The sequence below is a fragment of the Oncorhynchus clarkii genome, chromosome 2 (genome assembly GCF_045791955.1).
Source record: "Oncorhynchus clarkii lewisi isolate Uvic-CL-2024 chromosome 2, UVic_Ocla_1.0, whole genome shotgun sequence".
NCBI classification, from domain to species: Eukaryota; Metazoa; Chordata; class Actinopteri; order Salmoniformes; family Salmonidae; genus Oncorhynchus; species Oncorhynchus clarkii.
This window is the reverse complement of record NC_092148.1, coordinates 22,474,449-22,500,669: the sequence shown is the minus strand read 5'-3', so window position 1 is coordinate 22,500,669 and position 26,221 is coordinate 22,474,449. Positions and strand designations below refer to the sequence as shown.

The 26,221-nt window shown below is 40.2% G+C and overlaps 1 protein-coding gene across 3 annotated transcripts; it reads right to left on the bottom strand.

The window, feature by feature from the left end:
* Positions 1-11,120: 11,120 nt before the first annotated feature.
* Positions 11,121-26,020, bottom strand: LOC139424495 (STEAP family member 4). 3 transcript variants are annotated; one of them, XM_071176417.1, is made up of 11 exons: positions 25,820-26,020; positions 25,476-25,699; positions 25,197-25,304; positions 24,809-24,879; positions 24,579-24,666; positions 21,963-22,241; positions 21,784-21,878; positions 15,990-16,100; positions 15,834-15,876; positions 14,791-14,955; positions 11,121-11,811 (listed from the first exon to the last, which is right to left on the bottom strand). In XM_071176417.1, the coding sequence occupies exons 2-11, from the start codon at positions 25,695-25,697 to the stop codon at positions 11,548-11,550; spliced, it is 1,446 nt and encodes a 481-aa protein (XP_071032518.1). In that variant the 5' UTR covers positions 25,698-25,699; positions 25,820-26,020; the 3' UTR covers positions 11,121-11,547. The 3 variants fall into 3 exon arrangements, with proteins under 3 accessions (XP_071032518.1, XP_071032509.1, XP_071032526.1); XM_071176408.1 differs by having other exon boundaries at positions 25,783-26,013; XM_071176425.1 differs by lacking the exon at positions 25,820-26,020 and having other exon boundaries at positions 25,476-25,771.
* Positions 26,021-26,221: the final 201 nt, after the last annotated feature.

Sequence of the window (26,221 nt, the reverse complement as noted above, 5' to 3'; positions counted from 1 at the left end):
AGGTGACCTAAACTGGGACATGCTTAAACCACCTGACCAAGTCCTAAAGCAATGGGACTCCCTAAATCTTTCTCAGATTATTACCAATCCCACAAGGTATGACTCCAAACACCCAGAAAAGGCTACTCTCCTTGATGTTATCCTCACAAATAATCCTGATAGGTATAAGTCTGGTGTATTCTGTAATGACCTTAGCGATCACTGTTTTACATCCTGTGTTTGTAATAGGTGCTCAGTGAAACGACCTGTCCTGATTTGGCATAGACCCTTGCTAAAAAACTTTAATGAGCAAGCCTTCCTTCATGACCTGGTCTCTGTAAATTGGTATAGAATCAGCTTGATCCCCTCTGTCGAACACGCCGACATAAAGAAAATGAGAATTAAAAGGAGGTTCAGCCCCTGGTTCAACAGTGATCTGGCAAAGTTACTCCACCTCAAGAATTACATTTGGCGAAAGGCTTGGCACAAGCATACTCAGGCTGACTGGTTTTCGTTCAGGCAAATGAGAAATAAGTGCACTCAGGCTATACAGAAGGCCAAAGTTAGCTACTTTAATTTAAGGAACAGTTCTCTATCTGTGGGTCTAACCCAAGAAAATGGTTAAGACCTGGAGAATAAACCCTCCTCCTCACAGCTGCCCATGTCCCTTAATGTTGATGATGTGGTTGTTACTGACAAGGAGCACATGGCTGAGCTCTTTAAATCACCACTTCATTAAGTCAGGATGCCTATTTTACTCAGCCATGCCTCCTTTCCTGTCCAACATTTCCTCATCTCCTACGCCTTCTAATGCGACCAGTCCCGATGCTCCTCCCTCTTTTCCCCTGCCCTGCTACAACGTTTCTCCCTGCAGGCAGTCACTGAGGAGCTAAAGGAGCTCCTTAAACTTGACCCCCCCAAAAACATCTGGGTCAGATGGTTTAGATCCTTTCTTATTTAGGGTTGTGGCCCCTATCATCACCAAGCCTATCTCTGACCTTTTTAACCTGTCTCTCCTCTCTGGGGAGGTCCCCATTGCTTGGAAGGCAGCCACTGTGCGTCCTTTATTAAAAGGGGGAGATCAAGCTGATCCTAAATGTTATACAGCAATTTCTATTTTGCCCTGTTAATCAAAAGTGTTGGAAAAACTTGTCAATAATCAACTGACTGGCTTTCTTGATGTCTATAGTATTCTCTCTGGTATGCAATCTGGTTTCCGCTCAGTTTATGGATGTGTCCCTGCAACCTTAAATGTCCTATATGATGTCACCATTGCCCTTGAATCTAAGCAATGTTGTGCTCCTATTTTTATTGACTTGGCCAAATCTTTTGATACAGTAGAACAGTGGATCCCAAACTTTTTATAGTCTCGTATCCCCTTCAAACATTCAACCTCCAGCTGCGTACCTCCTCTAGCACTCTCAAATGTTGTTTTTTGCCATCATTGTAAGCCTGCCACACACACTATATGATACATGAACTGTCACAAACCGGGTCATTTTGCTAGAGATTGTGAGGCACCGCTCAAACACTGCAATAAAGTAGGCCATAATCACCGAGATTGTAAACAGATAGAACAGGTTGAGTCAGAGCATCTGACAGTAACTATCGGGGTAATTGAAGACAAACATAAAGGAGGCCTTAAGGGGAAGGGACCTAAGAGAGAAGGGAAAAATGGACAGGATCAGACGATAGAACATTTTTCAATTGCGATGAGACAGGACATTTTGCCCGGGAGTGTAAGGCTCCCTGTAAACATTGTGACCGAGTAGGACACAACCACCAAAATTGCAAACATAAGGGGAAGGACAGGCGCGACAATCGGGGGAGAAAGAGAGAGGCAGAGACACGAGAGCGAGATTAATGTGAATGCTCGCTGGGGAAACGCTTGGACCTTTAAATTAGGGTTATTTTCTGGGAATTGTCTCGGTAGTACGTGCCGGAGTTAACGACTACAGACAATTATAATAATAGGGTCATCTGCGTCTCCATCATTTCAGTAGTGTTGGTGGTCCAGCGGTTGAATTCTTGCCTACAACGTGGGAGAATCGGGTTCGAATCCCAGCCTATGCACCAATAGACTAAAATTCATTCTGATTGTAATACAACTATTGATGTGTTTTGCCTGGAAGGTTACATTTAGTGTTTGTTTAAGATATAAACTGAAGGTTTTAATAGCTTGTTAATGTTAAATTGAGAGACTAATTCATTCAAAATAATAGCGAAGCTAATTTCGATGCAAGACGGTGTCTTGCCTAAATGGTCTGCTGGAATAACCTATTGAGAATGGAGTCGTATTTAAATTACTGAATCATAGAAGAGACAGTTACCTAAATCTAATGAATTCTAAATAATAGCAGAGAGATAATTGCTATAGAGTTGTGCTGAAATGTGTTTTTTATTCTTATGGATTGACCAATTGTCACGATCGTCGTCCTTCTCGGATGAGGAATAGGAAGGATCAGACCAAAACCAGCGTGGTAAGTGTCCATGTTAATTTTAATAAATAAACTGAACACTGAAATAACCAAAAAAACAACAAAGAGAGAGTGAACAAAACGAAACAGTTCTGTAAGGTGAAGACACACAAAACAGAAAACCACTACCCACAAACACAGGTGGGAACAGGCTACCTAAGTATGGTTCTCAATCAGAGACAACGATAGACTGCTGCCTCTGATTGGGAACCATACCAGGCCAAACACAGAAATACAAAACATAGAACAAAAACATAGAATGCCCACCCCAACTCACGCCCTGACCAAACCAAAAATAGAGACATTAAATAGGAACTAAGGTCAGGATAACTGATGTCGGATAAAAGTTTTGTGATAGTTTCTGGTTATTGTTTTTTTGGTTTGATTGTTTAGGTAACACCAGTGAATTGGAACAGGAAGTTAAGGTATTCTAAAATTATAATCTGTTTCCATTACGTGGAACAATGTCAGGTCAGTAAAGGGGATTGCAGGTTGAGTTCATTTTATTTTACAGTGCACATTAATCACAGTTGTGTGGGTCTAATGGCAGGTTATTCCTATCAAGCATTTTGAGAAACTGTTTGCAGACAGACTGAATGGGTTTTAATGTTGCAAAGCAAGCTTGGGCTAAACTAGTCAAGTAGTAGGGTAATTTCATAGATTTAAAGTACAGTATTGTATCCAAGGGTAGCACATGTTCAATTAAGTACATATAACCATTGAGGAAATGTAAAACTAATGATTGGAGGGAGTACAATGGAATTATCATTATTATTATGTTTTATTTGTAGTCAACGTTTGGGTTTCTGAATCGGGGTAGTATAATGAAGGCTGAACAAGTGTTTTTTTCTGGGAGAAGGAGTGCTTCATTGTCTCTCTTCGGAAATGTTTTCTGGGGGCTGTAATCTTGAAGGGAGTGAGTTTAGATAGAGGCATGTTTCTACCAAATTGAAAATGCCTGGAAATGTTTTGTTTGTTTTTAGCCTTTTGGTTTGAGGAGATTTCCATTTTTTCCTAGAGACACGATATCTTAACGGGGTACACACACATATGGAATATTAGAAGTTTTATTTTCTGAGTTTTAATTAAAAACGTGAATTATTTTGATAAAGGGAATGTTCTGGAAATCTAGGATACAACATGTAGAAAATGTTTGATGGTTTTTCTTTAATTTGTATTATATAGTAAGAAACACTACTGTTAAAGGGTGGTGTGACTTTTGACCTCTATCGTGGCTTTCCTTTGTGGTCTGATCAGCCTCATGGGAGGGCCATTTGGATAATGAATTTAATGTAATTTGTGATACTGATTTTAAGGTCATTTGTGTAATTGATAATGAATGAATGAGTTTATAGTTCTTTGACATATTTCTAATTTGGCCCGATGAGAAGAAAGAAATGGCATAGCCTTAGATTAATGGTAGACTTGTGTTAAGTATTTATAACCTAATCCAAGCCAACAGGAGAGGGATATATGACATCTGTGGTGATTCAGGATCATTGAGAGCATCGAGATAACCTTAATCAAACTATGTAATAACATTAGAGATTGCCACCATAGACAGGTGATTTTTCTAAAAATCCATGAGTTCAGACAGGTTGACAGTGAGACATTTAGTTAATATTTGGAAACAACCCATTTTTGATACTGACTGTTATTAGAAAGAGCGACAGTTAACCAAACCCGTACGTCCAAGATTTTGTGTCCAACAGGTGAATTACAGGAGAAGGTGATTCACTCAATCCATAAACTATATAATACACTGATGAGTGACTTACAGAATAAGGAGTCAAAGAAGATCAAGATGTAGGATTTAAGGTAAACATTAAACAATTCCCTAGGAAAGAAAATACCTTTACAGGGATTGGGTTGGCCAGATTGAAGTACTCGGCCAACCCACCTCTGTTCCCTTTAACTCCTGAGGAGCATCAGTGTTATAGATACAAGAATGGCACCGAGAACTTAGATGATTTTAATGGCTTATATTCTTAGAAATGAGGGAGTAAGACCAATCTGAACGAGTGGACCCTAACGTGACGCAAAGTTTTTTCAGGCGCATGTGCATTTTTTGTTTACCTTTTATATTGATGACTTTATTGTCCGGTTGAAATATTATAGATCATTTAGGCAAAAAAAAAAAAACCTGAGGATTGATTATAAACATCGTTTGACATGTTTCTATGAAATTTACGGATACAATTTTGATTTTTTTGTCTGATTGTTTTGACTGAGTTTGAGCCTGTGGATATCTGAAGAAAACGCGTTAACAAAACGGAGGTTTTAGGATATAAAGAGACTTCATCGAACAAAAGGAACATTTATTGAGTAAATGAATGTCTTCTGATTGTCACCATATGAAGATCATCAAAGGTAAGGGATTAATTTGATCTCTACTTCTGAGTTTTGTAACGCTTCTGCTTGGCTGGTTACTGTTTGTAATAATTTGTCAACTGGGCTATGTTTTGGGCTAGGTATGTTCCGGGCTAGGTATGCTTTCGCCGAAAAGCATTTTTATAAATATGACACTGTGGTTGGTTTAACAAGAAGTTAATCTTTAAACCTATGTAAAATATGTTTTGTTTTCAGAATTTTTATAATCAGCATTTCTGTAATTGAATTTGGCGCTCTGCAACCTCACTGGATGTTGGCCAGATGGGACGCTAGCGTCCCACATACCCTAGAGAGGTTAACCTCATATCTGATGTAGGGTGGGCTCGAACCAGAAAAGGACGCATACGACAGAAACTACCAAAAAGGGTGGTTAGGAACTTGCGCCCCGGTGTTATTGGTCCAATCAGTTCGAGTTAGTCATCAGAGGCCAGTTATAGGAGGCTAAAGTAGGCTCAGGAGGAGTTTTGACCAGGATGGGAGTAGCTTTGTCTAGATGGATGCTATTGGCATCCTCAGGGAAGTTACAGATTAATACAAAGCTATGAATCAAATAGGTGAAGACTTTACCACTACATTATTTTGGTGGTTGACAATATATAAAAATGTGGATTGGATTAATGACTTCTATATTATAATCAACAGAGATTCGTGAATGATACTGGGGATGCAGTAAAGGGGTTCTCTGACCAATTATCCGCCACCTCCCTCATGACCTGGTAAAATAGACTGACTCTCGATATGTTAATTGGCAGAAAAGGGCGGGGTAGGTAGAATGATTGGGGTTCATTGCTGTACGTTTATTTTATGATAACACAGCTCCAGACGGATCAGTGACCAAGGCCCTGGCTGGTTTAACCACATTAGCTCACAAATTAGCAGAGAACTCTGGGGTGGATAACGCTCTAACAAATTGGTTTGACAGTGTACTTTGGAAATGGAAAAATTTCATAATCACTGTGTTGTGGGCAACTTTCACCTGTATGAGTGTTTTGGTTCTTTGTGGATGTTGTTTGATTCCATGTATGAGAGGTTTGATCACCAGGACTCTGGAGAGGTCAATGACGCAACAGATGGTAAGGTACGGACCGATTCCGAGCTCTGGTCAGTGGGATGACGAATACAGGCCTCCAGGCCTAGGAGATGACTCTGTTTCTTTTAACTACGAGGAGCCAATGTTGGATGAGACAATTTCTTATGTTTAGACTGTTTTTTTATGAAGATGGGATTTTTATTACAAACAGGAAACGTTATAATTGAATATAGGCCTATAACAGTCATTGATGAATATCGAATATACATACATGTATTGGTTTGAAATATTCTTGAAACGAAGACATATTCTTGTGTATTAGTGTGTATTATTTAGTCAACCTCTTGGAACCACCCATCCCAGATCCGGGATAATTGTCATCAACTATGCTAAATAGCATAGTGCAACGGTCAAATAATCTTACTAGAAAATATTCATATTCATGAAATCACAAGTGAAATATAGTGAAACACAGCTTAGCCTTTTGTTAATCACCCTGTCGTCTCAGATTTTGAAATTATGCTTTACAGCGAAAACAATACAAGCGTTTGTGTAAGTTTATCGATATATCAACAAAACATTATGTACACCTAGCGGCAGGTAACTTGGTCACGAAAATCAGAAAAGCAATCAAATTAATCGTTTACCTTTGATGAGCTTCGGATGTTTTCACTCACGAGACTCCCAGTTAGACAGCAAATGTTCCTTTTGTTCCAAAAATATATTTTTTATATCCAAATACCTCCGTTAGTTTGATGCGTTATGCCTAGGAATCCACTGGAAATAGCGGTCACGACAACGCAGACAAAAATTACTAATTATATCCACAATATCGACAGAAACATGTCAGACGTTTTTTATAATCAATCCTCAAGGTGTTTTTCAAATATCTATTCGATAATATATCAACCGGGACAGGTGGCTTTTCACTAGGGCCGGGAAGAAAAATGGCTACCTCTCTGTTTTGCACAAAAATAACATTGAGAGCCAACAACTGACCACTTGCGCAATGTGGACGTTTACGCTCATTCTTCAAAATAAAGACCTGAAACTACGTCTAAAGGCTGTAGACACCTTAGGGAAGCCACATAAAAAGCAATCTGGTTGATATCCCTTTCAATTGGCAATAGGGATGCATAGAAAGACCGGGGTTTCAAAATAATAGTCACTTCCTGATTGGATTTTTCTCAGGATTTCGCCTGCAATATCAGTTCTGTTATACTCACAGACAATATTTTTACAGTTTTGGAAACTTTAGAGTGCTTTCTATCCCAATCTGCCTAATTATATGCATATTCTAGCATCTGGTCCTGAGAAATAGGCAGTTTACTTTGGGAACGTTATTTTTCCAAAAATAAAAATAGTGCCCCCTAGCTTCAAGAGGTTTTAAGGGTTGATTGTTAAAGTTAAGCATTAGGGGGCGCTATAAAAATGTTGGATGAAAAACGTTCCCGTTTTAAACAAGATATTTTGTCACGAAAAGATGCTCGACTATGCATATAATTGACAGCTTTGGAAAGAAAACACTCTGACGTTTCCAAAACTGCAAAGATATTGTCTGTGAGTAACACAGAACTGATGTTACAGGCGAAACCCAGATAAAAATCCAACCAGGAAGTGCCGCATTTTTTGAAACCGCATCATGCCAATGACTCCTTATATGGCTGTGAATGAGCCAGGAATGAGCTTACGTTTTCCACGTATTCCCAAAGGTGTCTACAGCATTGTGACGTCTTTTTACGCATTTCCATTGAAGAATAGCCATAAGGGAGCATATTTAGCAAGTGGTCACATGGTGTCTCCCGCAGAAAATCTTGCGTAAAATACTGAGTTAGCCATTTTTCCAATCGCTTCTTATGAGAAACCAATTGCCTCAACGGATATATTATCGAATATATATGTTAAAAACACCTTGAGGATGGATCCTAAACAACGTTTGCCGTGTTTCTGTCGATATTATGCAGCTAATTTTGAAAAAAGTTTGGCGTTGTAGTGGTAGCATTTTCCGGTCGATTTCTCAGCCAAGCATGATGAACAAACGGGAGCTATTTCGCCTACAAAAATAATATTTTTGGAAAAAAGGAACATTTGCTATCTAACTGGGAGTCTCCTGAGTGAAAGCATCCGAAGTTCTTCAAAGGTAAATGATTTAATTTGGTTGCTTTTCTTATTTTTGTGAAAATGTTGCCTGCTGCCAGCAGAGCCTAGCATAGCATTATACCATGATAAACTTACACAAATGCTTGTCTAGTGTTGGCTGTAACGCATATTTTGAAAGTCTGAGATGACAGTGTTGTTAAATGTTGAAAGATAATGATGAAATAATTCCACTCTGAAACCTTATAACTGTATGAAATTGATTAGAATCATACAATTATTATCTGATGGTTTTGTGTAGTTTTATTCAGCAGGTAACTCTCACATGAACGCGTGTCACGAGGCCATGGCACTCTTCCAGACAGCTGGCTCAATCCCCTCTCATTCAGCCCCCCTTCACAGTAGAAGAGTGAAACAAGGTTCTAAAGACTGTTGACATCTAGTGGAAGCCTTAGGAAAATGACCCCACAGGCACTGTATATTGGAATGGCAATGAGTTGAAAAACTACAAACCTCAGATTTCCCACTTCCTGGTTGGATTTTTCTCAGGTTTTTGCCTGCCATATGAGTTCTGTTATACTCACAGACATCATTCAAACAGTTTTGGAAACTTCAGAGTGTTTTCTATCCAATTATAATAATAATATGCATATATTAGCATCTGGAACAGAGTAGGAGGCAGTTCACTCTGGGCACGCTATTCATCCAAAAGTGAAAATGCTGCCCCCTATCCCAAAAAGGTTAAGGAATGGCTTTTTTTCTGGCCACTCTTCCATAAAGGCCAGCTCTGTGGAGTGTACGGCTTAAAGTGGTCCTATGGACAGATACTCCAATCTCCGCTGTGGAGCTTTGCAGCTCCATTAGGGTTATCTTTGGTCTCTTTGTTGCCTCTCTGATTAATGCCCTCCTTGCCTGGTCTGTGAGTTTGGTGGGCGGCCCTCTCTTGGCAGGTTTGTTGTGGCGCGATATTCTTTCCATTTTTTTAAATAATGGATTTAATGGTGCTCCGTGGAATGTAAAAAAGATTCAGATATTTTTTTATAATCCAACCCTGATCTGTACTTCTTCACAGCTTTGTCCCTGACCTGTTTGGAGAGCTCCTTGGTCTTCATGGTGCTGCTTGCTTGGTGGTGCCCCTTGCTTAGTGGTATTGCAGACTCTGGGGCTTTTAAGAACAGGTGTCTATATACTGAGATCACGTGACACTTAGATTGTACACAGGTGGACTTTATTTAATTAATTATGTGACTTCTTAAAGGTAATTGGTTGAACCATATCTTATTTAGGGACTTCATAGCAAAGGGGGTGAATACATATGCACGCACCACCTTTCCGTTTTTTTTTTTGCATTTTTAAAAAACTTGGATGATCAACTTTGGATGATTAAGGTGCCCAGAGGTGCCCAGAGTAAACTCAGTCCCAGTAGCTAATATATGCATATTATTAGTACATTTGGATAGAAAACACTCTGACATTTCTCAAACTGTTTGAATGATGTCTGTGAGTATAACATAACTCATATGGCAGGCAAAAACCTGAGAAAAAATCCAAACAGGAAGTGGGAAATCTGAGGTTGGTCGATTTTCAACTCAGCCCCTATTGAATACCCAGTGGGATATTGGTCAAGTTTCACTTCCTAAGGCTTCCACTAGATGTCAACCGTCTTTAGAAACTTGTTTGATGCTTCTACTGTGAAGTGGGGCCGAATGAGAGCTGAATGAGTCAGGTCTCTGGCAGTGTGCCACAGGCTGGTCACGCGCATTTCACATGAGAAGTAGCTGCGTTTCTTTGCATTTCTGAAGACAAAGGAATTCTCCGGTTGGAACCTTATTGATGATTTATGTTAAACATCCTAAAGATTGATTCCATACATCGTTTGACCTGTTTCTAAAGGACTGTAACATAACTTTTTGACATTTCCTCTGCAACTAGTGAACGTGCTTCGTGAGTTTTGATTTGTTTACCAAACACGCTAACAAAAGTAGCTATTTGGACATAAATGACGGACATTATTGAACAAATCAAAAATTTATTGTGGAACTAGGATTCCTGGGAGTGCATTCTGATGAAGATCATCAAAGGTAAGTGAATATTTATGTGTTATTTCTAACTTCTGTTGACTCCAACATGGTGGATATATGTAAATGTTTTCTGAGCGCCATTCTCAGATTATTGCATGGTTTGCTTTTTCCGTAAAGCTTTTTTGTAATCTGACACAGCGGTTGCATTAAGGAGAAGTGGATCTATAATTCCACACATAACACTTATAACTCTTATCAATGTTTATGAGTATTTCTGTAAATTGATGTGGCTATGCAAAATCACTGGATGTTTTTGGAACTACTGAACATAATGCGCCAATGTAAACCCAGATTTAAAAAAAATATAAATATGAACTTTATCAAACAAAACACGCATGTATTGAGTAACATGAAGTCCTATGAGTGTCATCCGATGAAGATCATCAAAGGTTAGTTATTCATTTGATCTCTATTTGTGCTTTTTGTGACTCCTATCTTTGGCTGGAAAAATGGCTGTGTTTTTCTGTGACTTGGTGGTGACCTTAACATAATCGTTTGTGGTGCTTTCACTGTAAAGCCTTTTTGAAATCAGACACTGTGGCTGGATTAACGAGAATTCTATCTTTAAAATGGTGTAAAATACTTGTATGCTTGAGGAATCTTAATGAGAATTTTGTTGTTTTGAATTTGGCGCCCTGCACTTTCACTGGCTGTTGTCATATCGATCCCGTTAACGGAATTTCAGCCCTAAGTTTTAAACAAGTAATTTTTTTCACTTCACCAAATTGGACTATGTCAATTACATCAAATCTAAAAAAAAATCTATTGAAATTACAGGTAGTAATTCAACAAATAGGAAAAACGCCAAAGGGGATGAATACTTTTGCAAGGCACTGTACACAAACAGCCAGCTATATCCAGCACAAATGGAAGTGCTCCCCATAACAGAAGACACTGTGGGCCACTCTGTCTATCTAGAGATGAAAGGGAAGCCTGTTGCTGGGTTTCAGAGAGTCTGTTTTCTGGAGGAAATAATAACACTCTGCCCCAGAGAGGATCACACTGATAGATGTTTTTTTATGTGTCTGACCTGCCCCTGGAGATGTATGAGACAGACACAAAATATACATTTAAAAATGTTTATATGTCTCTGAAACCTGTGTTTCATCCGGGGATAACTGTACAGTCAGTCAAAGAAGAAAGAGGATGTACAGTAAGAGAGAATATGAGAGAGTGATAGAGAGAGCTTTCACCAGTGAAAACTAGTGTCTGGTTTGTGTACTGTTGAAAATATATGTATTAAAATGCTACAATGTTTACAGTGTAATATACAAATAAATATGACTGCATATCAATTAAATGTTATTGTTGGGTTTTGATCCCAGAAACATGGCAAACGATGATTGAATGGTAGCCAACCTCTGAGGGTACAATAGCAAAGAAATTAGAGTTCATGCCTCAAAGACAAAGCTGTCATCACACTGAGGGCGTTAGTGTGTGTGTGTGTGTGTGTGTGTGTGTGTGTGTGTGTGTGTGTGTGTGTGTGTGTCCTCTAAGGTATCAGTGGTTGGCTGTCTTTAGGATTCCTCTGATCTGCCCCCCTCTCCCAGCCCTGTCGTATGCGTGTGATGGTTCGGTCCACACAGGGGGTTATGAGCAGCAGCTTGAGTAGCAGCACCACAGAGGGAAGCACCAGACACAGCATGTAGCCCGGTGGGGTGTACCACTTGTAGGTGGAGGAACTCAGGAATCTGTTCCAGCCGTACAGGTAGGTGTGCGCCGTACAAAACAGCAGAGTCAGGTGACCCAGCTTGGACTGGTGGGGGAGAAAAGAACACATAAACACATGAACCACACACACACACACGCGCCAGGTACGTGCACAGATAGAGGTCTAAGGGAGCTTGAGCACCTGCACTTTTGACCTCACATTTTAGTCTATTGCCAATCAAACTAGCTAATTTCTAATTGTTTTCATTTTGGAAAGTTTCCCCTCCCTAGCCATTTCCGGCTATCAATCAAGTTAAAGTAGCTAGCTATCTTAGCTGGCATGCCTGCTGGCAACGTTGGTAGACTTGAAAAAAGCAAGCATTACTAAATGTACTGAATAAGACTCACATTCCTTTCAAGCTTTTACCCAAATTTTAGCATAGATGCAGAGAATAATATTTTGTTTCTTTAAAAAAAGAACCACCACCCCTGGAATTAAGCATAATGATTATGGCTCTAGATTACAGGAAAAAGCTGCTTCAGGTGTTTGACAAACACAAAATGCTCCAACGTCCGGATGCGGGGCCTAGCCGTCACCCAGCTATCCTCACGCATCTTCTGCCCTTTCAAATGTTTTGGGGTGCATGCCGCCCCTGCGAGCGCACACACACGTGAATTCTCCTGGCCTGTTCTAATATATTCTTCCTAAATTACATTTGATGAATAACTTAACATTTAAATCACTGCTTCAATTTGAGGGAAATTAATGAATTAGAGAATGAGCCGGAGTTTCTCGTGACCCAGTTACATTATGAATGAGTGTGTGTGTTCCCTGTAGTGATGGGAATACAGCTTCATATCCCCAGCACATAACCTCTGGCTTGTCTGCTGAAAATTAGATTACTTTCCTGGAGTTTTATTGCATTCTGGCCTGGATGTTGGCTCTGCACCCCGCATGAATACGCTAATAGGGGAAATACTGAAGGGGGTAAGTGTACAAATTAGGGCTGGGAATTGCCAGGGACCTCATGATACAACATTATCACAATACTTAGGTGCGATACGGTATGTATTACAATTTTCACAATTTTATAACTATTGTGATTCGATACTTAGATTTTATTGCGATTTGATGTTCCAAACATATTGTTCATTATATGTCTGCTGCAGAAAGACAAGAGCGAGAAATGAGAAAAATTGTTTTTTATCAGTCATGGAAATAATAAAACATTGTCTCACTATTTCAAAAGAAGATGGAGAACAAACTATAGGATGAAAAATACCAGAGGTACAGCCGACTAGCGCTAGCTAACGCTACCTAGGCAAATCGATACTTGGAGTCAAGGTATCAACATAATATTGTCCAAAATATTGTGATATACAGTGGGTCAAAAAAGTATTTAGTCAGCCACCAATTGTGCAAGTTCTCCCACTTAAAAAGATGAGAGAGGCCTGTAATTTTCTTCATAGGTACACTTCAACTATGACAGACAAAATGAGAAAAAAAATCCAGAAAATTACATCGTAGGATTTTTTATGAACGTATTTGCAAATTATGGTGGAAAATAAGTATTTGGTCACCTACAAACAGGCAAGATTTCTGGCTCTCACAGACCTGTAACTTCTTCTTTAAGAGGCTCCTCTGTCCTCCACTCTTTACCTGTATTAATGGCACCTGTTTGAACTAATCAGTATAAAAGACACCTGTCCACAACCTCAAACAGTCACACTCCAAACTCCACTATGGCCTAAGAGCTGTCAAAGGACACCAGAAACAAAATTGTAGACCTGCACCAGGCTGGGAAAACTGTATCTGCAATAGGTAAGCAGCTTGGTTTGAAGAAATCAACTGTGGGAGCAATTATTAGGAAATGGAAGACATACAAGACCACTGATAATCTCCCTCGATCTGGGGCTCCACGCAAGATCTTACCCCGTGGGGTCAAAATGATCCCAAGAACGGTGAGCAAAAATCCCAGAACCACACGGGGGGATCTAGTGAATGACCAGCAGAGAGCTGAGACCAAAGTAACAAAGCCTACCATCAGTAACACACTACGCCGCCAGGGACTCAAATCCTGCAGTGCCAGACGTGTCCCCCTGCTTAAGCCAGTACATGTCCAGGCCCGTCTGAAGTTTGCTAGAGAGCATTTGGATGATCCAGAAGAAGATTGGGAGAATGTCATATGGTCAGATGAAACCAAAATATAACTTTTTGGTAAAACTCAACTCGTCGTGTTTGGAGGACAAAGAATGCTGAGTTGCATCCAAAGAACACCATACGTACTGTGAAGCATGGGGGTAGAAACATCATGCTTTGGGGCTGTTTTTCTGCAAAGGGACCAGGACGACTGATCCGTGTAAAGGAAAGAATGAATGAGGCCATGTATCGTGAGATTTTGAGTGAAATACTCCTTTCATCAGCAAGGGCATTGAAGATGAAACGTGGCTGGGTCTTTCAACATGACAATAATCCTAAACACACCGCCCGGGCAACGAAGGAGTGGCTTCGTAAGAAGCATTTCAAGGTCCTGGAGTGGCCTAGCCAGTCTCCAGACCTCAACCCAATAGAACATCTTTGGAGGGAGTTGAAAGTCCGTGTTGCCCAGCAACAGCCCCAAAAACATCACTGCTCTAGAGGAGATCTGCATGTAGGAATGGGCCAAAATACCAGCAACAGTGTGTGAAAACCTTGTGAAGACTTACAGAAATCGTTTGACCTCTGTCATTGCCAACAAAGGGTATATAACAAAGTATTGAGATAAACTTTTGTTGTTGACCAAATACTTATTATCTACCATAATTTGCAAATAAATTAATTAAATATCCTACAATGTGATTTTCTGGAATTTTTTTCTCATTTTGTCTGTCATAGTTGAAGTGTACCTATGATGAAAATTACAGGCCTCTCTCATCTTTTTAAGTGGGAGAACTTGCACAATTGGTTGCTGACTAAATACTTTTTTCCCCCACTGTATGACTATCGATTTTATTCCCCCACTGCTAGTAAAAATGGGCAGAAAATTAGTGCCTCACAAGTGTGTCTGGCCTAAACATTCAGTGTGACCAGTCCTGGTGATCCCACCTGTATGAAGCTGAACTCCCTCCAGCTGAGAGCGTTACTGACGGAGGGAAGAGATGTGATTCCTAACAGAACGTACAGGCCAAATCCCAGAATTCCCAGGGATAAGTAGGAGTCACCACGCCAGGCCGTCGTCGTGTCAAACTCAGTGGTCCTGTTCTCTCTGATCTGAGAGAGAGAGAGAGGCGTGTTTATAATCAAAACCAGTGCCTGAATATTGCTATATACTGTAGGTGTGTGTCCAATGTACAGATGCAGGATCTTAATATGACCAGTATTGTCTCAGAAAAATAATCCTGCAGCAACAGCATTCAAACATTTACTCCGTTCCCACTTTTCTGCCAATGTAATGTTACTTGATTGGTGGTTAGGCTATTAGCTGGCCAAAATTAGGCTACCTGAAAAGTTCAACACTGTTAAGACATGCTCCAGTTCCATGGCGACTAAGAAAATATTTTATAAACCTCCTGCTTTAGGCTAGATGTCTCAATATGTAGTTCATACATTCATATTCTATGAGCAGAATTACTTTCGTACCTCAATTATTAATGAAATACTTGAAAAGTGACCGTTTTCTTGAAGCTGTGCATCGCCATTTTCCCTACATTTCCCCCATATGGGCTAGCCACTTAGCAATTTGAGTTTGAGCAAAAGAGCTTCAGCCCCTCACATTTGAGTGACAGCTAGCAAGAGGCCCGCCCAGCATTAACCAATGAGGTTGCAGGGCTTGCCCAACAGCTCAGTGGCCACAGCAGATACAGAGAAAGCAAGGACTTGGTATCACGTAGCACTCGTTTTCACCACTTTTGGCTCGTGAGTGCTGCTTTCAGAACTACTGGCCAAAAGGTATACAAAAGTTCCAGAAAATCTCTTTAAAATAAATTCACACTAATACATGGTTATAAAAATGCTGCAGCACAGGAAAATTCTCAGCGTCAACAGAGTGTTCAAATTAAGGTCTTAAATCTGTACACAATTTTGTCTATCCAATGTTCACTGTTTTGAAAGTGTTTAATTTGGCCTTAAAGCTAGGTAGGTGTTCTTACCACAGAGACAGTGCGTTCAGTGGCCTTGAACCTCACATAGTACCTGGGAAGAAAATCAATACTTTCTTTACTAAAATCCAAAGGAAGACACAGTTCACTGTGTGTGTGTGTGTGTGTGTGTGTGTGTGTGTGTGTGTGTGTGTGTGTTCCACTGACCGTATGGGTATGATCAGTGTATAGAGCACGTGCAGAAAGGCGAACCCCAGTGCCAGAAGACCCAGCTGTTTCCTGCACAGCATCCAGCGGTCCAACCAATCAGGGAAGCGCCTGATGTTAAACATACATAAACACTAATAATCAACATAAATACAGTACATATATACAAAAGTACACTCATTCAAGGGTTTTTCATTATTACTATTTTCTACATTGTAGAATAATAGTGAAGACATCAAAACTATGAAATAACACATATGGATTCATGTCATAACCAAAAAAGTGTTCAATACATTTTCAAATAACCACCCTTTGCCTTGATGACAGCTTTGCACACTTGGCATTTCTCAACCAGCTTCATGAGGTAGTCACCTGGAATGCATTTCAATTAACAGTTGTGCCTTATTCAAAGTTCATTTGTGGAATTTCTTTCCTTCTTAATGCATTTGAGCCAATCAGTTTTTGGTAAAAGACCAAGTCCATATTATGGAAAGAACAGCTCAAATAAGCAAAGACAAACAACAGTCCAAAATTACTTTAAGACATGACGGTCAGTTAATCCAGAAAATGTCAAGAACTTTGAAAGTTTCTTCAAGTGCAGTCGCAAAAACCATCAAGCGCTATGATGAAACTGGCTCTCATGAGGACCACCACAGGAATGGAAGACCCAGAGTTACCTCTGCTGCAGAGGATAAATTCATTAGAGTTACCAGCCTCATAATTGCAGCCCAAATAAATGCTTCAGAGTTCAAATAACAGACACATCTAAACCAACTGTTCAGAGGAGACTGTATGAATCAGGCCTTCATGGTTGAATTGCTGCAAAGAAACGACTGCTAAATGACACTAATAAGAAGAGACTTGATTGGGCCAAGAAACACGAGCAATGGACAATAGACCAGTGGAACTTTGTTGTTTGGTCTTGAGTCCAAATTAGAGATTTTTGTTTCTAACCGCTGTGTTTTTGTGAGACGCAGTGTGGTTGAACGGATGATCTCTGCATGTGTGTTTCTCACCGTAAAGCATAGAGGAGGAGGTGATATAGTGTGGGGGTGTTTTGCTGGTGACACTGTCTGCGAATTATTTAGAATTCATGGCACACTTAACAAACACGGCTACCACAGCATTCTGCAGCGATACACCATCCCATCTGGTTTGGGTTTAGTGGGACTATCATTTTTTACATTTAAATTTTCACCTTTATTTAACCAGGTAGGCCAGTTGAGAACAAGTTCTCATTTACAAATGCGACCTGGCTAAGATAACACAAAGCAGTGCGACACAAACAACAACACAGAGTTACACATGGAATAAACAAATGTACAGTCAAAAACACAATAGAGAAGAAAAAAAATCTACATACAGTGTGTACAAATGAGGTAAGATTAGGGAGGTAAGGCAATAAATAGGCCATAATGAAGTAATTACAATTTAGCAATTAAACACTGGAGTGATGGATGTGCAGAAGATGAATGTGCAAGTAGAGATACTGAGGTGCAAAGGAGCAGGACAATGACCCAACACACCTCCAGGCTGTGTAAGGGCTATTTTACCAAGAATGAGAGTGATGGAGTCCTGTCTCAGATGACCTGGCCTCCACAATCCCTCGACCACAACCAAATTGAGATAGTTTGGTCTGAGTTGGACCGCAGTGTGAAGGAAAAGGAGCCAACAAGTGCTCAGGCTTTGTAGGAACTCCTTCAAGACTGTTGGAAAAGCATTCTAAGAGAGAATTCCAAGAGTGTGCAAAGCTGTCAACAAGGCAAAGGGTGGCTTTTTGAAAAATCTCAAATATAAAATACATTTTCATTTGTTTAACAGTTTTTTGGTTACTACATTATTCCATATGTGTTATTTCATAGTTTTGATGTCTTCACTATTATTCTACAATGTAGAAAATAGCAAAAATAAAGAAAAACCCTTGAATGAGTAGGTGTTTTAAAACATTTGGCAGGCAGTGTATGTGGACACCACTTCAAATTAGTGGATTCGGCTATTTCAGACACACCCTTTGCTAACAGGTGTATAAAATCGAGCACACAGCTATGCAATCTATGTAGACAAACATTGACAGTAGAATGGTCTTACTGAAGATCTCAGTGACCTTCAATGTGGCACATCATAGGATGCAACATTTCCAACAAGTCAGTTCATAAAATGTCTGCCTTGCTAGAGCTAACCTGCTCAACTTTAAGTGCTGTTATTGTGAAGTGGAAATGTCTAGGAACAACAATGGCTTCGCCGCGATGTGGTCGACCACACAAGCTCACAGATCGGGACTGCCGAGTGCTGAAACGCGTTGTGCGTAAAGCCCGTCTGTCCTCGGTTGCAACACTCACTACAGAGTTCCAAACTGCCTCTGGAAACAACATCAGCAAAATAAGTGTTCGTTTGGAGCTTCATGAAATTGGTTTCAATGGCGAGCAGCCGCACACAAGCCTAAGATCACCATGTGCAAATCCAAGCGTTGGCTGGAGTGGTGTAAAGCTCGCCAACATTGGACTCTGGAGCAGTGGAAACGCGTTCTCTGGAAGTCCAACGGACAAATCTGGGTTTGGCGGATGCCAGGAGAAGGCTACCTGCCTGACTGCATAGTGCCAACTGCAAAGTTTGGTGGAGGAGGAATAATGGTTTGGGGCTGTTTTTCATGGTTCAGTCAAGGATTAGTTCCAGCGAAGGGAAATCTTAACTCTACAGCATACAATTACATTCTAGATGATTCTGTGCTTCCAATATTGTGGCAACAGTTTGGGGAAGGCCCTTTGCTGTTTCAGCATGACAATGCCCAAGTGCACAAAGCGAGGTCCATTTAAAAATGGTTTGTCAAGATTGGTGTGGAAGTTCTTGACTGGCCTGCAATGGGCCCTGGTCTTAACCCCATGGAACACCTTTGGGATAAATGGGAACTCCGACTGCTAGCCAGACCTAATCGCCCAACATCAGAGCCCAACCTCACTAATGCTCTTGTGGCTGAATGGAAGCAAGCCCCTGCAGCAATGTTCCAACATCTAATGGAAATTCTTCCCAGAAGATTGGAGGCTGTTAAAATAGCATAAGGGGGACCAAGTCCATATTAATGCCCATGATTTTGGAATTAGATGTTCGTCAAGCTGGTTTCCACATACTTTTGGTCATGTAGTGTACATACAGTTGAAGTCGGAAGTTTACATACACCTTAGCCAAATACTTTTAAACTCAGTTTTTCACAATTCCTGACATTTAATCCTAGTAAACATTCCCTGTTTTAGGTCAGTTAAGATCACCACTTTATTTTAAGAATGTCAGAATAACAGTAGAGAGAAGGATTTATTTACACTTTATTTCTTTCATCACATTCCCAATGCGTCAGTTTACATATGCTCAATTAGTATTTGGTAGCATTGCCTTGAAATTGTTTAACTCTGGTCAAATGTTTCAGGTAGCCTTCCACAAGCTTCCCACAATAAGTTGGGTGAATTTTGGCCCACTCCTCCTGACAGAGCTGGTGTAACTGAGTCAGGTTTGTAAGGCCTCCTTATTCGCACATGTTTTTTCAGTTCTGCCCACAAATTTTCTATAGGATTGAGGTCAGGGCTTTGTGATGGCCACTCCAATACCTTGACGTTGTTGTCCTTAAGCCATTTTGCCACAACTTTGGAAGTATGCTTGGGGTCATTGTCCATTTGGAAGACCCATTTGCGACCAAGTTTTAACTTCCTGACTGATGTCTTGAGATGTTGCTTCAATATATCCACATAATTTTCCTTCTTCATGATGCCAGCTATTTTGTGCACCAGTCTCTCCTGCAGCAAAAACCCCCCACAACATGATGCTGCCACCCCCGTGCTTCACGGTTGGGGTGGTGTTCTTCGGTTTGCAAGCGTCTCCCTTTTTCCTCCAAACATAACGATGGTAATTACGGCCAAACAGTTCTATTTTTGTTTCATCAGACCAGAGGACATTTCTCCAAAAAGTACAATCTTTGTCCCCTTGTGCAGTTGCAAACCATAGTCTGGCTTTTTTTATGGCGGATTTGGAGCAGTGGCTTCTTCCTTGCTGAGCGGCCTTTCAGGCTATATTGATATAGGACTCGTTTTACTGTGGATATAGATACTTTTGTACCTGTTTCCTCCAGCATCTTCACAAGGTCATTTGCTGTTGTTCTGGGATTGATTTGCACTTTTCACACCAAAGTACGCTCATCTCTAGGAGACAGAACGCGTCTTGAGCGGTATGACAGCTGCCTGGTCCCATGGTGTTTATACTTGGGTACTATTGTTTGTACAGATGAATGTGGTACCTTCAGGCATTTGGAAATTGCTCCCAAGGGTGAACCAGACTTGTGGAGGTCTACAATTTTTTTCTGAGGTCTTGGCTGATTTCTTTTGATTTTTCCCATGATGTCAAGAAAAGAGGCACTGAGTTTGAAGGTATGCCTTGAAATACATCCACAGGTACACCTCCAATTGACTCAAATGTTGTCAGTTAGCCTATCAGAAGCTTTTAAAGCCATGACATAATTTTCTGTCATCATTTTTTTACAACTGGGGGGCGATATTTAAATTTTTGGATGAAAAATGTTCCCATTTTAAACAAGATATTTTGTCACGAAAAGATGCTCGACTATGCATATAATTGACAGCTTTGGATAGAAAACACTCTGACGTTTCCAAAACTGCAAAGACATTGTTTGTGAGTGCAACAGAACTGATGCTACAGGCGAAACCCAGATAAAAATCCAATCAGGAAGTGCCGCATTTTTTGAAACCACCTCTTGCCAATGACTCCATATATGGCTGTGAATGAGCTACGAATGAGCTTACGTTTTCAACGTCTTCCCCAAGGTGTCTACAGCATTGTGACGTCTTTTTACACATTTCTGTTGAAGAATAGCCGTAAGGGACCACATTTAGCAAGTGGTCACCTGATGTCTCCCGCAGAAAATCTTGCGTAAAATACTGAGGTAGCCATTTTTCCAAACGCTTCTTATGAGAAACTAATTGCCTCTACGGATATATTATCGAATATATATGTTAAAAACACCTTGAGGATTGATTCTAAACAGCGTTTGCCATGTTTCTGTCGATATTATGTAGCTAATTTTGAAAAAAGTTTGGCGTTGTAGTGGTAGCATTTTCCGGTCGATTTCTCAGCCAAGCATGATGAACAAACGGGAGCTATTTCGCCTACAAAAATAATATTTTTGGAAAAAAGGAACATTTGCTATCTAACTGGGAGTCTCCTGAGTGAAAACATCCGAAGTTCTTCAAAGGTAAATTATTTAATTTGATTGCTTTTCTTATTTTTGTGAAAATGTTGCCTGCTGCCAGCAGAGCCTAGCATAGCATTATGCCATGATAAACTTACACTAAGCTGTGTCTCAATATATTTCATTTGTGATTTTCATGAATAGAAAAGATTTCTAGGCGTATTTAGGTCTGGTGCGTTATGCTAATTCGTTTGAGGCTATGATTACGCTCCCGGATCCGGGATTGCTAGTCACAAGAAGTTTTAAAGGCACAATCATTGCACAATCAAGTATATGTAAACTTCTGACTCACTGGAATTGTGATACAGTGAAATAATCTGTCTGTAAACAATTGTTGGAAAAATTACTTGTCATACACAAAGTAGATGTCCTAACCGACTTGCCAAAACTATAGATTGTTTACAAGAAATTTGTGGAGTGGTTGAAAAACAAGTTTTAATGACTCCAACCTAAGTGCATGTAAACTTCTGACTTCAACTGTACGTACACAACATTGATTAAACATACATGTATGCAACCACACTCACATACACACAAAGGTCTGACCTGTACTTGGTGCCTCTGTAGAGCTGCAGGAAGGAAGCCAGGACACCAGGCAGGTAACAGAGAGACAGCATGATCAGAGACACGATGGGACAAACCTGGGGAGAACGCACACACCTTGAACAGCTGGTAACACACAGAGAAACACAAACACAACCACTCAGAGGGCCTGTGGCCAGTACCTTGTTGGCCAGTGAGACCATGATTCTGAAGGAGATGTCTTTGCTCTGGGTGACGTATGCATAGATGATGTCTCTGATCAGCAGGTAGAAGAAGAAGGCAGCACTGAGGCCAATGGCGATGCGCAGGGGGAGCCTCCACTGGGGGAACAGCTGTAGGGGGAAGTCCTCCAGCTCCCGGGCCACTGAGAGAAATCCCCGGTCCAGGGCACTGAAACCCAGCTTGATGGCTACCGCTATCACCGCCTGCTTGGCCTCCACACTTTCCCCGCAGATATACACCTGACATATATTTATACACATACAGTGGGGTCCTGAAATTGACACCCTTGATAAATATGAGCAAAAATGCCTGCATAAAATAAATCATTCAAATACTCAGCTACATTGTGTGCTCCACAAATGCGGAAAATTACATTATTTTATACTAATAAATGCTCAGTGAAAGATATGTTTAACAAGTAATAAAAAAATCTTAGAAAGGTATTGACACCACTGTTTTCAATACCCCACTTTGTGAGGATAACGACACTGAGCCTTTTTCTGAAATATACCCGTTTCAGGAAACTAGGTGTATGTCGTGGGTCGCTACTTCACACGAGAGCCATTTCAACATTTTTTTAGCAAAATGCGTTTTTTGGCAGAAATGCCTTCTGGAACATGTTACCTTTCATGTGCCTTAATAACAAACATGTATGCCATCTGTAAATACTAATACATTTTTAAAATGACCAGTCTAGTTGTTTTAGCCACTGAAAAAGTCAGCAACCTTCCCGCTAGCCATGATTGGCTGTGATAATGATTGGGATGGACTTGTCGAGAGATGAATTCGGATTGGACTGCCATATTGCACGCTTCTGTCTATTTGAGCTGGTTAGTATGTGTAGGTAATCCCATCTTTAAAAAAATATATATTGCTTAGTAAAACTGCTCAAGTTCCTCTCTAACTTTAATCATCAACTGTCAGAGCAGGCGATCACTGTACCTGTACACAGCCAATCTGTAAATAGCACACCCAACTACCTCATCCCCATATTGTTTTTCATCTTCTTGCTCTTTTGCACCCCAGTATCTCTGCTTGCACAGCATTGGCACATCTATCACTCCAGTGTTAATGCTAAATTATAATTATTTCACCTCTATGGCCTGTTTATTTCCTTACCTCTCTACTGTTCTACATTTGCACACACTGTACATAGATTTTTTCTATTGTGTTATTGACTATTATTGACATTGTTTATGTGGTCACTCTGTTTTTTGTTGCACTGCTTCGCTTTATCTTGGCCAGTTCGCAATTGTAAATGAGAACTTGTTCTCAACTGGCCTACCTGGTGAAAAGGTGAAATAAAAAATAAAAAATAATAAGTGTTGCTGTCCACTTTCTGGAGGACCGAGTTTGAAATCAGTTTAATTAAAGTATGATAGCTAAGGAGATGGAGAAAACACTTGTCTCCGAATTACATCTTTAGGCATCCGTTCAACCATGATCTATATGGGTAAGATAGTCTAGCCTTAACAAAATACTCCACTACACAAGTCTCCATTTCAATAGAATGTCACTGCGACAACTGTTGATAGACGTAGCTGGTAAATTCGCTCTGGCTATCTACTCAGATTTTAGACCACGGGTAAGATAGTATAGCTAGCTACATTTTAAGAAATTACACGTTTCTAATTTATTTTAATTTCAAGTATACCGTTAGTTAGCTAACATTAGCGAGCTGGCTCACTAACTAACGTTGCATGTACAGTGCCTTGCGAAAGTATTCGGCCCCCTTGAACTTTGCGACCTTTTGCCGCATTTCAGGCTTCAAACATAAAGATATAAAACTGTATTTTTTTGTGAAGAATCAACAACAAGTGGGACACAATCATGAAGTGGAACGACATTTATTGGATATTTCAAACTTTTTTAACAAAAACAAAAACAAAATTTTGATGTTTGGAATGAGACTAACGTGAGGTAAAGTAAATCATTAATTAATTCAAAGACTAATTGATCAGATAAAATATCTGAAAAGTTATTTTAGGAAAATATAACTTTTTAATCTGAATATTTTTCCTTGGTGCCCCGACTTCCTAGTTAATTAGTTACGTGATTAAGCAGTTGATCGTGTAGTAACTAATTGCAGAGAATCTTTGATAAAAACTATCAGTCTTCAGTTAGTGATAGTAAAGACACGACATTAGTAAATAAATAATAAAAAAATAAGCCAATTTGTGTATTGCTGAACTTATTGGCTAGGGTTTGTGCAGATAACCAAGTACTTACGACAATCAGAAGGAGACCGATCGAGGTGATGATTAATAATTGCCTGCTATTGATATAAAAGATCTTCAGATTTTTAACAGAGTGGATTCGGGAGATAACTGCTCTATATAATGAATGCTTCTGTTGTACCCCAGGATATTAATGGTTTAATTGTTGCATGGTTTAATTCAATCACGTAATCAATTAAACATTAGGTAATCAATGTAATAAAATAGCATGTCATATAATTTAATCAGAGTCAGAGACATGACAACATACTACCACATACATTTGGTCACGTAGTGTATATAGAGTTGAATCTAGTAGCCAATTGGTTTCATGGGCATGGTTTAAACCTCGGTGTGTACCTGTCTGTTGGCATCTGAAGGTCCATTCTGCAGACTCCAGGCAGACAAGGTGTTGAAGCCTTTAACCACCTCAGCTCCAGGAACCAGACTGTTCAGGTACATATAACCACATTTACATTATATCAACATACACATTATATACATATACATTATACACAACATACACAAAAACATTCCTCATTAACAAAAAAACATACACATAATAACAACCTATACTGTACAGCTCTCACCTTTGCAGGTACTCTGCGTTGGCCTCTGGGTACTGATTCTTCCTCAGGTTGTTACTGAGGTCCACCAACACCTGCAATCCAACGTGGCATCATATACACTGGTTCATACTTTATATTTGCCAAAAACACTGGAATATACATTCTATTGCCTGAATGCAATGGTACGTACAATATTTTTGCTAAATACACAAGCATTTCGCTACACTCGCAATAACATCTGCTAACCATGTGCATGTGACCATTAAAATTTGATTTGAAATACACTGGAACATAGAATATATTGGCTAAATACGCTGGGACATACATTATATTCGGCAACTTTACAGTTGCATGCTGACAAAACAGATATTCATACATATAGCAGAAGTAATAAAAACATATATGCTACCTTTCCCTTCAGCTGATTGGCCAGTGGTACCAGGAAGTCGTAGTGTTCTCTCTGGACAGCGATGAAGATCAGATGGGCTGACTGAGCAGCTGCAGCATGACCCAGGACCTGCATATACATCATCAACATATTGATACACACTTAAACACAAATACAGTATATTGACATATACTCCCTCAAACATAAAGAAATATATTGAAATACATTTTCAACAAAGTAAAAACACATATCCACATTTAACATATCACCACATAAATCCAGATCTACTTAATTTTGTACCTGTGCTCCGTGGGGTAGGATGCTGCTGCTGCTGTGGGGCCGTCGGCTGCCGAACACCACACCGTACCCCGCCTGCAGCAGACGCAGGCCCAGAGAGCGCCCCAGGTCCCCCGTCCCAAACACACACACCCTCTCACTCTCAGGTGGGGCAGGGACAGCCTCCATCATCGGAGACAGGGACACACACTCACTCTTCTCCTCACTCCTCTCCTGACCCGTCATGCCTGAACAGAGACAGGCAAAGACCTCCTTGAGTCGTAGATAGAATCAACAGAAAGTGTCAAAAAGACCAAAGAGTTTAAAATACCTTCCTGAAGTTTCAATCACAGAAAAAGTATATTCACATAAATGGAGCTCGCAGGATGAACGTCCCTTTCACTTCGCTAAGTTCTTCAGCAGACACCTCTAGACACGACTGACTGAGTCTCTATTTGTGTCTGGGCGTGCTCCTGGAGGGAGGAGGAAAGGGAGTAGTCTCTCTGCCAAGGTGGAAATTCCGTTAGAGGGGTTTTGCTTGTTTGTGTGTGTGTGTGTGTGTGGGCAGGAAAGCCCATGGCACTAACTCTGTGTTGTCTCTGAGGACAGGCCAGTGGTTTCTGGGAAGCAGGGATGTTACATAATAGTGGAATTCCAGACCTGGAAAGATGCCATATCACTGTGGTCTTTCTGGGTTCACACAAGCACAGGTCCACAGTTCATGACAATAACACAACAACTGATGCACTTTGGTTTGTTGTAATACTACC

What these genes read in the sequence shown, in the direction of transcription:
- LOC139424495 (XM_071176417.1), bottom strand. Translation starts at nt 25,697, where the DNA reads ATGACGGGTCAGGAGAGGAGTGAGGAGAAGAGTGAGTGTGTGTCCCTG. An exon ending in TGGTCTCACTGGCCAACAAG is followed by an intron (nt 21,879 to 21,962) that starts GTACTGGCCACA and finishes CGTTCTCCCCAG; the next exon opens with GTTTGTCCCATCGTGTCTCT. An exon ending in GGGAGTTCAGCTTCATACAG is followed by an intron (nt 11,812 to 14,790) that starts GTGGGATCACCA and finishes CTCCCCCACCAG; the next exon opens with TCCAAGCTGGGTCACCTGAC.